Source organism: Pagrus pagrus (assembly GCF_965226575.1).
Source record: "Pagrus pagrus genome assembly, chromosome: 1".
Taxonomy (NCBI): domain Eukaryota; kingdom Metazoa; phylum Chordata; class Actinopteri; order Spariformes; family Sparidae; genus Pagrus; species Pagrus pagrus.
In genome coordinates, this window is record NC_140185.1 from 33,892,823 (window position 1) to 33,906,260 (window position 13,438).

The window sequence follows — 13,438 nt, forward strand, 5'->3', positions numbered from 1 at the left end:
GTGCAGCACCTCTAGAGCTCAGTAATTACTATTTTGCTTCTCAATTGTTAGCATAAAGAGGACACTTGTGGTTTTATGGGGGGGTTGAGTGCAGGCCAAGCTCACTAACTATCTGAAGTCTGGTTAGTAATGATGACAAGTCTCCAGACGTGAGAGTGAAAACCACCAAGTCTCCCAAAATGAAAGATTTATCTCATAAACAGATGACATACTAATATCTTTAACTAGTATACATAGAAAGAATATAAATTATTTGTAAATATTGTAAAATAAGTGTTAAATCATTCTTTCATAACAATTTATAAAAACCACAAGAAATGGTAAATTGACAGTGAATTTTACTTTAGTTAATAGTTATTTCTATTTCCTATCCATGTTTTTTTATCTATTTGTGCATTCAACTGAATATCAATCAAACCAGTGTCCAGTTATTAAATGTATCTGCTGCAAACGAACTCTTCAAACACACATGATCTGTGCAAATATGCACACACACACACACACACGAAATAAAGAGCCCAGAAGTCAGTGTATTTATAAGGAACGGGTTCATACTTTAATAAAAGGGTATTTTTTCCCCCTTGGCACAGATCTGCTATCAAATAAATAAAGAAATTAATCAAATACAATCTATATAAACTAAACAAAGTCATGAGAAAACATTAGGAGGGAGGGAGGGGGGAGGAGAGGGAGAATACAGCTAGTGCTAAACAACAACACCAAGTGAGAGTGTGTCCGAGTGGAGACGGAGAGAAACAGCTCGTGTTATGAGACAGATAATTATTCCTCCCTGCTAGGCGGGATTGGCGTGCTGATATTGGAGTACTAGCTGACAGTAGGCGAGTGAGATAGCTTGACAGTCATTTCATTATAAATAAGCCGTATATTCTTTCTACACGATGCTGGTTTTATCCTTTTCTGCAGTCCGCTATGTACATCAGATTCTTCAGCATGTGGATCTAACGAAGCAAAATTAGTGGTGCAATACGTAACTGCGTTAACACGGAGGAGTGGCTCTGAATACTGATGGATCTATACAACAGGACAGGAGAAATGTGACGGATGTAGATGTATGATTTCTAAAAAAGAGGCGTTTATATGCTGAAGTAAAAAGGAATTATGAAGAAAGAAATAAACAGTCCGGTAGCTTACACGGCTAGCTGAAGACCCTTATTTTATTATTTTATTTCCCAGAGCTTTTGGTAAAGTCTGTGTGACAAAAACTGCTCTCCCAACTCTCAGCAAACACTACTGAGGTGCTCTTAAGCAAGGCATACAACCCTCCAGTTGCTCCGGCGATGCTGCTTTGAAGTCAACAGAATGAAAGACGGTTTTCTGGTGTGAGTTCAAGTAATTGTACGAATGTGAAGCAGGGCAATAAAAAAAAAAAAAAAGGGGGCCTTCAGTCTGTTCAGTGAAAACTCTCTCCGGGTAAAAGAAGTTTAAAAATTGCAACCTGGCTGCGGGTCTGACCGAGCCTTTTTCACCCACATTCCTTCAGAGGCTCTCCCCGACCGTGTCCAATCGGACCACCCTGCAGGACGAACAGTCGCCTGCACGCTGTCCGTTAACACAACTAGAGCGGCATTTCCACGCTACTTACACTCGGAGCGTCGCACTGGTACCACGGCTGTTTCGGGGGGGTTGAGAGGAAAAACCGATGAAAGAGCGAGTTACAGTGTTATGAGGACCTGTTGTCCAGGAAAAAGCAGCGTGAGGTGAGGAAGCTGAGGTATGGAGCGCAGCTGTGACTCCCCCTCGGGGGAATGACGCCAGCTTCCAATGCCGGGTCCCGTGAGAGGACGCGTCTGGCTGGTGCCTCTGCAGCTGCGAGAGGACACCGCAGGGCTGAGGGCAAGACTGGCATACACTGCATTCTTGATAATACAACCAAACACGGAGGATGTAGTCTGAACACTCGCTGGCACAGGGATCATTTTTCTTAAACCCTTACAAAGCTGGTCATTTATAAATACGTTTTATGAAATGTGATCCGTTTACCGCCGTCACGTGTCAATGCCGCAAACATCTGCATGTCCCGCGCCTGTGGAGCATCATGGGACAGGATGATCAGATGCTGGCAGAAGAGCCACAGCGGTGAGTTATGGGTCTGGTGGAGACTGCGGGCCGGGCCCAGTGTTATCCAGCACCAGAGGAATGGGACAGCTGAAAGAGCCCTCGCCCCGTCGCACCACAGACAAGAGCCTTGTTGGCTGAGCTCTGAGGCCACATGGCGGCACGGTGAAAGACCTGCTGACAGCTGTAGGGGGGGACAGGAAGATGCCACTGAACCGGAGGGAGCAGCCATGTGACCCCTCGGACCAGGACTAGTCGTGCTAGAGTGCTATCATGAAAGTCTGAAAGGTAAAAGCCGTGGCGCTGGAGCAGGGCGGTGGTGCACGCTCAGCAAAACATTTCCCTGCATAAATAACTGTAAAAACCTCTCTTAAAGGTCAGACTTCAGACTGATGAATGAACACACAAAACCTCTGACTGGCTGGATGTTCCAGGGTTTCAGTTTACGCAAATACGCCAGAAGCACTGATGTCACGATAACACCGTGTCTGATTTGGCTTTTCAAGTCTATCATGAGACTGAGGACATGAGATCCAACTGCTGACGATTTGCGAGTTCAAATAAAAAGAGAGAGCTTTTGTCACAAACATTGTCTGCCTTCAAGGAACATTACAAGAGTTTTATAACGGGTGCATTTTAAAACCGGCAATCAGGAGCGCTGGACCGGAACGTCTGGATTTCTTACTAACAGCATTAAGGCCATTAAATTATAGCTTAGTTCTACACCTCAGTCGCGTATCTTAAATAATTCCTTCGTTTCTTCCTTTACAGTCAAGCTTATAAGCACTTGTATGTGATGCGGGGGTCGAGCCACTGATGAGAGTTGGGATTTGGGATTTTCAGTCATTCGGGTGTTATTATACGAGATCACAGTTAGGTATCCAATGACACGGCGAGACGGTTGAGACAGAGGGTGAGGCCGAGTGAGCGATACAGTCGTACATTTTCTAAATCAGAATGAGGCTCCTAGTGGTCTTATAAAAATGCGGCTGTGAAGGAAAAAAACAAACGTAAAAGCTTCCGATAGTGAATACAAAGATATCACATTATCAATAAAGCTTATAAAATTGATAACAATATATACCTTATGTACAGTAAATGTTGGTTAATAAAAGTAAGGAGCTTTTTTTCGACACTTCAGTACTGCAGATTTTTGAGACGATTTCTTTCAAAAAAAAAAAAAAAGTTGCGAAGTAATTTTTGAAAATAACCTCTGAACGCTTTTCTTCAAAGTCACCATGACAACAACAATTAGGATAAAATTAGAGGTAGCAGCGGATTTGGGATCTCTTTTCTTTTCTTTTTTTCTTTTTTTTTTTTTAAACTTTATAACGTTTCAACGTCTTCCTCCCCGTCTTCTTGCTGACGGGGTATTGCGTGCTTGAATCAGAATCTTCATTTTCATCTTCAAAAACCTGCCTGACAGCCTGCTTTAAATACTCACGCACCCACGAGCGCACTTCAAGTGGTTTTTCAACAGACACCAGTGTCGTGACACTCACGCACACACACACACACACACACACACACACACACACTCTTGCTACGCCCACACACTCATACACTGTTTCACACACACAAGCATATACACACTATGCCCTGCTCTCCTATCACCTATATTCCTTCATATATTTTCATCTTTACATCACAGTCTTTCTCCCTCTCGTCCCTCCTTTTCCTAAAAAAAAAACCTTTTGGCTTAGTGGTCTGGAAAGGTTGTGGTGCTGGTTTGGTGCCGGAGAGTTCATCAGGTAGAGGATCGCAGGGTGTGGGGGGGGGGAGAGGAACTTCTGGGCTCTATTAAATCGTCCCTCTGTGCCTCCTCTATAGCCCCGGCCCCGATCCTCCGTCCTGGCCGTACTGTGGCCCTGAATCACTGTCCTGCTGCATACCCGAGCTTTTGTTTGTCTGACAAACCTCTTGATAACACTGATTAATAACCTCCCAGCACTGGGACACCCCTCCGATGAGCCCTCCTCTCCCCATGTCCTGTGTCCACTGCAGTGCTGCACAATGTAAGGTAGGCCGGCGTGTGACTGCTCAGTGTCTGCCGGCCTGCTCGGTGTTTGTGGGGCTGCAGGAGTCGTCCCAGGCAAAGTGGTAATTCAGGACTGGTAAAAGTGGTGGTAGTGGTGATGGTGTTCATGGTGGTGGTGGTGCTCGTGCCGCTGCACCACTTGAGCCAGCCCGCCGTCGTACAGCACCACGCTGGGCAGGTCCCTCACGTGTTCTTTCTCCACCACTGGTCCTGGAGCTGCCAGAGAGCCCAAGGCCCTGTAGCCCTGGCTCTCCTTGGACCGCTGCTTGTGCTTGCGGTAGGGGGCTGAGGACTGGTGAGGCGGGGTCTGGCTGGGAAGCGCAGGTGGAGGAGGGGCGCCCCGGCTCCTCATCACCTTGCCGCTGATCTGCGCGGGAGGCGTGCGGCTGTGAGCCTTGGGAGAGCGGAGGGCGTGTTTGCCTGAGTCCTGGCCTCGCGTACGGGGGTTGGGATGGAGGCTGTCCGGAGTCTCCACGGCGGTCTGCAAGCGGCGGTGGTGGGAATGGGAGTGGCCATTTTCTGGTTCGTGGGAGCGAGAGCGAGTCTGATTGGACGGCCTGGTCTGAGGCTCGGCCTTCGTCGGCTCCGTGGCGGGGGCTGTGAGGGAGACAGACACATGAACTGAGAAACATGACAAACGTCAAGGTTGCAGAGGAACAACGACAATTCAATCACAGGACCGTTCGGAGTTGAAAGTCTTTATCTCAAAACCCTGAAAAAAGGGAAGAAAAATAACCCATAATGTGCAAATTATTGTGCCAACAGCTCAGAAATAAAGATCCACTGAGCGGCTCCACGATAAGATTCTGGCAGCTTCACTTCAGGTTCTGTCTTCATGTGGATAACCGAGACACAGTGTGACACGGAGCAGATCTCTGTTAGCACTTTCCTACATTAAAATAATCACATGTCATCACCGAGCGTCAGATCAAGGCTGCTGCTTATTAGACCTAATATTTCACGTCACAACAGCCCGTTCTGTTGATGGGCTTTAGCCTTGAACACTTGATGTATTGTGCCTTCCCGGGCCCAGATGTTTGTACTGGCCAGGAGCGCAGTGGGCTGCTAGTTCCACCTAATGGCTCCAAGCAGGTGCCGCAGTAATGAGGGCCCCTGGACGCAGCTTCAAAGGTGCCCGTTCTGTGTTTCCCCCTCCAGCTCTACCCCCCTCCACCCCGTCTCCACACCCCTGGCCCCGGTCCACTCACCGGCTCCGAAGCGGGATGTGTAGTTTTCGATGCCTGCCAGGTCCAAGTAGTGGTTCCTGCGTTCCAGGTTCTCATCCACACAGTGGCGCTGGCAGCCCGGTTGGGTGTGGTGGTCACTGTGGTGGCGCCTGTGGACACGAGCGGCACCTCTCATTAGGTAGCAGTTTGGGCCAGAGAGGTTCAGTAGGGGAGTGTTTGGAGAAAGTAAAACAAGTGCTCCTTATGATCAGGCAGCAGCAGAGTAATTGTTAGAGAAGTGAGATTGTGACTGGAAAATCACAGGTTTAAAAACCTCAACTGGGAGTATTTGAACAGACTCTCCCCCCTGAGCTGTTAACTCCCCCTTCAGTACTGCGGACGCACATTTGGGCGAAACTAATTAAAGAGTAGAGGATGACTGCAGCTCCCAAGTGTGAATCCTTCCTCAAACAACCACCGCTCCTCGCCACCGAGTAAGGAACGAGAGCGTTTCTAGTTTTCTCTTGTCGCGATCAGTGACATAATAAAAAAATATGATAACAATAAAACTTCAGTCTTTGTCTTCTCGTAAACGCACCATGCCTCAACAATAGAGAGTGAAGTGTGCAGGGGGAGGTGGGCTTCTTACCTTAGGAGCGCTCGAGTCTTCTTGTCTGCACTCTTGGGGTCTTCTATGCACTTGTCACTTTTCTCTCTGGGGTGGGACATGTCTGTGTATGTGTGAAAGACAGGAGGCTATTATCAAAGAGAGCTACACAGAGCAGGCACACACACACACACACACACAGACACACACACACACACACACAGACACACACATACGACAACAGTCACACAAGCCTCAGAAGAAAGCAACCTTTGTTTCGGGGGTTTTACTTTGAAGATCTATAGAAAAGGAAAAACAACAATGCTTCATTTATTCTATTTTCAACTCGCAGCCTTGTATAAGGCCTGGAATGAAATAAAAAAACATGCAGACTTCAGAAATAGTTTATTAAGCGAGCGAGATCTGATGCGTTTTCAAATTAGCATGAAGGCAACCGGCGATATTTTTCAAAGCCGGCTCTGTTTGAATCTCTTGACGGATATTTATAGCCGAAACAATAGGACACAAACACACAGGAATATATACTTTTTGAGATATTTTTCCCTGACTACTTGTTTACCAAGTCGTCAGTGAGAAAAGTTAAGTTGAACGCAGCTATATTTTCCCCGGCAGCTCTGAAAAAGGGGGGAGGAGAGGGGAAAAAAGGGAACTTTGGAGAAAAGAAAAATGGCTGTGGTTATCAAAAGGACTCGGCACATCTCTTAAGGTTTCTTTCAGAGTATTTGAAGGCACTGAGGAAGGGAGGGGGGGGGGGCCTCTCTTAGCTCTGTCACTCCCCCCATCATTAAAAATGAACCCCATTGAGTGGGAGAGATGGAGCGACGCCGACACTGCGAGGAACAAAGCTCTGACAGGCCTGAAGCAGACGCCTTTCTGCATGACAACAAACAACATATCTGGGTGAGCTGACAGCAGGCAACTCAAGGGGGGACCCCCAAAATGCCCTCTCTCCTCCTCCCGCACCCCACCCCACCGTGTGTCAATGCAAGCTTTACCTGCCGCACCCTGCGTGCAGCTCCTCCACCGCTGGCTGGAGTCGGGAGCCACCGAGAGCTTGACCCGCAGCGTCTTGCTGCTGCTGGGGGAGTGGTTGACGGAGGCGTCCACGACCTCGTAGATGGTGTGGAGCAGGCTGGTGATGTCCTGGAGGAAAATGGGAGGTGGAGGTAAGTTGAATCTGGGCTTTTTTGATTTCATTTTAAGAGAGATTATTTTTAGAAAATCATTTGATCAAAAAGCATAAAAAAGATTCTCGTGGATTCTTTGACACGTCGGTGCAGAGACGGATTTTCAGTGAACCTTCTTTACAAAACAAAACAAGAAAAAGGGAACAGAGGAGACTATTCTTATCACTACGCTGAGTTCAATAGTCTGTAGCTTTTATGCATTAAAACTCTGTGTGATAAACGTCATGCTAGCTAGGAATGTAAAGACAACAGCGAAGAGAGAAACGCACTGATGTCAGTTGTTTTAGTTCGGCTTTCCAAGCGGAGCGATCAGACGCGGCGTAAAGACGAGTTATAAATTCATGAAAAAGAAACGTCTTGGCGGTAACAGCGGAGGCTGAGCGGGATGTCAGGCCCGACGTGAGTCGTGTTACAGCTGTGTGAGCGCTGCACTGTCTCTATTGAATCCCTCGATGCCTCTTAAAACTACATCTGCGAGAAAGCTGTGTACAGTTTCTGCAGTCGCAGGCGCACAAAAGGACGCATGTGTAGACTTGTATGGTGAGTATGGTGTCATTTTAGAGACCCGAACTCGGGTCAGTAGAGGCCAAGGAAATGTAGTGAAAGATTATCACCATCAAATACTTTCAAATTAAAAGTAAATAAGATAAAACTTCAGAATAAAAGGTAACTGCTTAATGCTGCAGTCTCTTGCGGCTGGTTTCATACCGAGCTAATGACTCCCTCTGGGTTTGTTTCTGGATCTTTTCATAGCAAACCAAATTCTAATGGTTCATAAAAAGAAAAGAAAAAATCACCTGGTACAGATGTGAAATGGACTGAGTCACACTGTATCTCATTAGTGTTTCACTTTAGAAAGCAACACAGCTTCATTATAAGCGCTCCTCTGACAGAAGTGGCCACAAAAAGACTCCAACAGCACGATTTCCTCTCAACTACACAACTCTGAGTCATGACAAAAAGGACTATTATGAATTCTTCGGGGACTGGTGCCACATACTGGTTTCAGACATAGACACATTGTAGGAAAAAAAAAAGAAAGAAATGACAAAAATAGAAATAAAATAAAAGCTTCCTGTGTCATTTCTGGTTTCCTTCTGTTTTTTTTTTATTTGTGTGAAGGGATTGAAAAAAAAAAAAGAGTTTCTGCAGAAAAAAAAGCTTTTCTTTCCCCCCTCCAAGCCGCCGCCTGACGTCTCATGAGCCATGGAGCCACAGGCAATGCCAAAAAACTGCACAGCCAACCACACAGAGGACAGCTCCAGTCTCTTTGCGCTGTTTCAAGTTGTTTTTCAAAAAAACACGGGCCTTTCTGGATGTTCTCTCAGATCTGTACCAGGCAGACACAAGCCACAAGGTACCTCGCAGGAGCGGGAAATGCACGGATGTCGCTGGATTTGGTTCTCAGGGAGTGAGATCGAGTTAGAGAGTCGTGACTACTATCCTGGATTTCTTTTTTTGGGGTGCAGCGAAGCCAGAATTGGACAAAATTTTAAAAAGGAGGGTGTTTTATAGCTGCAAGCTGCTGACCAGAACAGTTATAATTGAGACTTACAATCTGTGTATCCAGAAATGTATTTTGCTTTTTTGTTGATGGAATAAAACTGACTAAATGTAATGTTTTAAATGCCTCATAATACATGACAAACACAACACTGCAATACTCTTGACCTATCAAGGTCTGCCAACGAGTCAAACTCAATAAATACTTCCGTCCGTTGACAGTATTTATTGACTCGTTCATTCATTCATTAAAGCTTTATCCCTCCGCATTAATCACCGCTCGCAGCAGAAGATGATTACCTCTCTGGTGACTTTGCCGTTGTTGTCAAAGTCGTAAAGGGTGAAGGTCCACTCCTGCCTGTTATCCTCCTCCACAGACACGGCACACTCCAACTCCTGAAACGATGACGTGAGATATCAGTATCATCCAGTGTGTGTGGTGTGTGTGTGTGTGTGTGTGTGTGTGTGTAACCGTGTATTTGTGTGTCCCGCCACTGCCCTAGTTTCATCCAGAGGGGGAAGTAATAAACGTCCTGTTCGGTGTTGACACTCACTTCAAACTGGAGCTGTTTCTGTGGCCCTGCGGGAGATTGGCTGTCCCTCTCCTGCATCTTCTCCTCCACACAGCAGCTGTCTGTCTTCTCTGGGGGCAAAGCCACTGCAGTGACACACACACACACACACACACACACACACACACACACACACACAGACACACACACACAAAGATAAAAGAGAAAGCCTGAGGATGGAAACGTTGGGTGCAGTCATAACCTGAGGACATGTTGTCGCCTTCAAGTGTTCCTTGTAAGCTTCTACTTCCGAGTTTAGCATCCCACAATTAAGATGTGTCGCACATTCAAGGGCTCCTGGTTGGAAAATAAACCCTACGCAGTCCAAACTCACAGGTTTTGTATCACTGCCCGCATTCACAAACTGTATTATCAGCATGTTCTTTAGTAGCGGAGCAGCATCACCAGCTTCAGAGTAATGCAACCTGCAAAAAATCACAGCTCGTACTGTAAATGCACTGACGCTGTCGTGCGTATTTACACCAGATTTGTACCAGAACTGAAGGATGGTACTCCAATTGAACTTTTGAAAGAGTGCCCTTATTTTGCAGTGTTTTCACGTTGGTGAGTCGTTGCATCAGAGAGCAGAAGCACCGTTCAGTCAGAGCGGCAGAGCTGGAATCTAAAATGTCAATCCACTGCAAAAAAAAAAAAAAAATACTACTCAAGCTGTGACAGACAGATTCTCCGATGGCAAATAAAAAAAATAAAGAAACGCTCCATCAGTCACACGTATAGTAATAGTTTTGAAGCTCTTAGCTACAATATATATTTCCCACTGGGTTCACGCTGAGAAGGGGATGTCAAACATGAAACTGAATGACATTAACATGTCTAAAACATGCGAGAATATTAGGTGGCATTCGGATATATAAATGGAGGATCGGAGACAGCGAGCGAACATCAAACGGCCTATAGGAGACCCCAGAGTCCTCCGGCTCGGTGCAGCAGAGCTCATCATTTCATGGAATGACATTCACCGTACATTACAATCCAGACATACAGTAAAGACAGACGGTCCAGGGGGAGCGCTAATCTGCCACATGCATTTAAACCGAGGACCTGTGCGGAGCCTGACAACATTTATACACTGTAGAAATCTATACTGTGTAAATCAATGATCTTTTTCACTGTGCTACACTTGGAATGCATTAATAAGCAGATAGTAGACAAAAAAAACAGAACACCTTACAACTAATCCATTATAATAATCCGATTAACACGTGATTTAAGTTATTATAACCGTGACATTATGTGGCCACGGTTAATGCTGGTGTATATTTGGGCTGCACTGTGCTGTGAGGTGGTCCGCCCTGGTGGACAGAAATAACACGACTGACACCGTCTGGTTCGCTGTTTCAGTTTCAGCGCTGGATGTCAGCCCAGATGTAATGCTACCGGATATCCTTCCCCGCTTTGAAATCCAGCATTTGTTTGACGCATGAGACCGCAGACACACACACACACACACACACACACACACACACACACACACACGCACCACGTCTCTGAGATTTGAGAGGTGTGCATGTCGGCTCCTTCTGTGAGTTACCCAGACACGCCGTAGCTTCATCCTCATATATGTTTAAGAGTATTTTCGTAGGAGCTAGTTACACCGCTGGTCGTTTAGCATCCAGCGTCAGCCCCCCCTCCCCTCCTCATCCAATCACGGTCTCGCAGGCCTCGCACACACCCATAAACCAACCAACGCAGACCACACCCCTCTCTCACCACCCTCCCCCCCCCGTGCTCCGCTCTCCTCCCGCCACACTTTGAAGTCCCATTCTCAAACCTTTTGGAAGAAGATCAGACCGGCTGTAAAACAGAATCACTAATTAATTAAGCCAAGTCAAATCTGAAACACTGTTTGTTTGCTCGCCAACGGAGCAGACACAACAGCCCAATTTCTTTCCTCCTGATCCAAAGCAGATCAAAGCAGACCTGTCTCATCCCTGGGTAGGGGGAAAATGCCAAAAATGAAAGGCATCATCCCAGGGAGCTTTTACCAACTTTTTGGAGAGGAGCAGCATTTGGGGTCCCGCTGTTTGATCATCTGAGGTGCTCAAAGGGAACATTGTGTGCGAGGGCAAATCTGTTCCGTAGCAGGCTCAATATGGTGGTGAGATGCTTATCTCGGAGCTAATGAAATGCCGGGAGGAGTAACAGTAATCTGCTATCACTCCTCCTCCCCCTCTGACGCCCCCGCCGCAGACATAAGCCGGCTCTTTATGAGAGGAGCTGAGCCAGGGGATTGGCTGCACATCAGATCTGAGGGGCAAGACGAGGGCAGCCGAGGCAGGCACCCTCCAAACCGAGCCTGTTCCAGCAGCCCTGCCTGCCACACACACACACACACACACACACACACGTGCATACACTCGTACGCACACGCAGAAACGAAGGCGGGTCGGGAGAGCTGCCACACACTGTGAACAATCACACCCAGCTTAGCTTGGCTTCTGAATTACACGTAACTGTGCCAGCGACCCCCTTCCCTATACATTCGGACAGCTCGGTGCCGGGTGCTGAGGTGATACCGCGACGGCCTTTGTGGCGATCGCAACTTTTCACCTTCAGAGTCCAACACTGAAGTACTCATGAGCAAGGTAGCGCTAATCCAGCAGTCATCTCGAGTCTCCTCAGCAAACTTTTTTCCATGTTAACAAAAGACCATGTAGGGTATTTCTTAATGCACGCTTGTAAAGTATCCTAAAGACTCTTCCAGCATTGAGTCCGTCCCTCCTTTGCAAATTCCTTTTATATAGTTTTTCCTATAACTTCTGCTCTGACTGATTTTCTCTCTTATCTCTGCTTTACTCGTCTCTGATACTGTAGACGTACGGACAGCGGTTCACGCGGGGGACATCAGAAATCCTCCACAGCTGTCTTTATTTTGGTTAGCGCCGCTGAGGAGGTAAAAAAAAAATGGTTTCGCTATGTGAAAAAGAGGACGATTGAGTCCAAACTGAAATAATAAAGAATGGTTTGGATAACAAATTTGATTCATTAGAGGACGTTAACACACAAGCTGCAAATCAAACATTCTTGCAATTTCTCTGGAAGCGAGAAAAAAAAAAACCTCCAAGCTGTGGCACCATTTTGAAAAAGTGTGAAGCTTGAAAATCTGTTGATTAACCTCAACTCCACTCGACTTCACCTACGCCGTCAGGTAGGGCAGGCAAAAATTGTGTGCCATTCTCCCTGACTGAGACCCAATTTAGCCCATTTTAGTTCTGGTATTGTGGCATTTCTCCATCCACAAATGTGTCACCGCCGCCTCTCCATGCTAGCGTTCAGTGAATGAGGTTGCCTTGGTAACTTGAATTTGAAATATCTAATATTTTAGAGGTCTGCATTAAATTCCCACATAACGATTAAATGTTTTATTGGACGATTATTTAGGCGTAATCACAGAGCAGCCTGTTTTCATTACCAACATCCATCAAAAGGAGGACAACCTCGACCCAGACTCAGGTTCATCCTGACAACTTAAAAAACCCTTTCATACTCTATTTATCAGTCGTGCTATCTCGCGTCTGTTATTCAGCGAAGCAGAGCAGAAATGAAAGTAAATTCTCGGCCACGCTTCTAAATTCTGGGCTGGTTTTCGTTCAGCTCTTCACTTCTGCCTCCACCTCACATCAAATCCTGTCCTTAAAACGGGAGGGAGGGAGAGACTTTTTCCTCCCAGAGCTCTTAATCCAGGATCACATCACATCGGGGGGAAAAAACATGCAGGAATGGAGGCACTTTGCAGAGCACCGCTGGGGGGTGGAGGAGGGGAGGAGCAGATGAGAGACGGAGGAGGTGGAGAGGCGGGAGTGAAGGTAAAGGGGACCTCATCAGCACATTGTTGGGGCTTAGAGGACGGGTGTGGAGCAGAAGGAGGGGGGAGGATGAACGACTGCAGGAGAAGAACCACACAAGTACCTGGAGTGCAACTGCAGACAGTATTTTTGCAGCTTTTCATTCAAAACAAAATAAAGGAGAGAAAAAAACAATGAAACAAGCTGCTGACGATGATGATGTAGAGCGGAGGGGGGGGGGGGGGCATACCTTCCAAGCGGTAGTGTTCATCACCCATCCCTTCTGCACATGCTTCATCCATGGAGTCCTGGAGAGAGAGAAACCAGAAGATGCATATATATCACTGTTTCAAGTCATATAACGTCAAAGCATCATATTTCTGTCACATAAAAACAAACATATTTAACGGCGCGAATCCACAGCATGGCCGTCCAACACAGAGTGGATCAAAATTACAGCGT

At 46.6% G+C, this 13,438-nt stretch overlaps 1 protein-coding gene across 1 annotated transcript in view; it reads right to left on the reverse strand.

The window, feature by feature from the left end:
* Positions 1 to 539: 539 nt before the first annotated feature.
* Positions 540 to 13,438, reverse strand: part of nkd1 (NKD inhibitor of WNT signaling pathway 1) — a 34,277-nt gene continuing 21,378 nt past the window's right edge. Inside the window, exons 4-10 of the mRNA XM_084363448.1 lie at positions 13,227 to 13,284; positions 9,153 to 9,256; positions 8,899 to 8,994; positions 6,904 to 7,051; positions 5,930 to 6,011; positions 5,323 to 5,450; positions 540 to 4,711 (exon numbers count right to left, since the gene is read on the reverse strand). Coding sequence (XP_084219574.1) covers positions 4,182 to 4,711; positions 5,323 to 5,450; positions 5,930 to 6,011; positions 6,904 to 7,051; positions 8,899 to 8,994; positions 9,153 to 9,256; positions 13,227 to 13,284 — 1,146 coding nt within the window. The 3' untranslated portion in view covers positions 540 to 4,181. The remainder of the gene's footprint in view (positions 4,712 to 5,322; positions 5,451 to 5,929; positions 6,012 to 6,903; positions 7,052 to 8,898; positions 8,995 to 9,152; positions 9,257 to 13,226; positions 13,285 to 13,438) is intronic.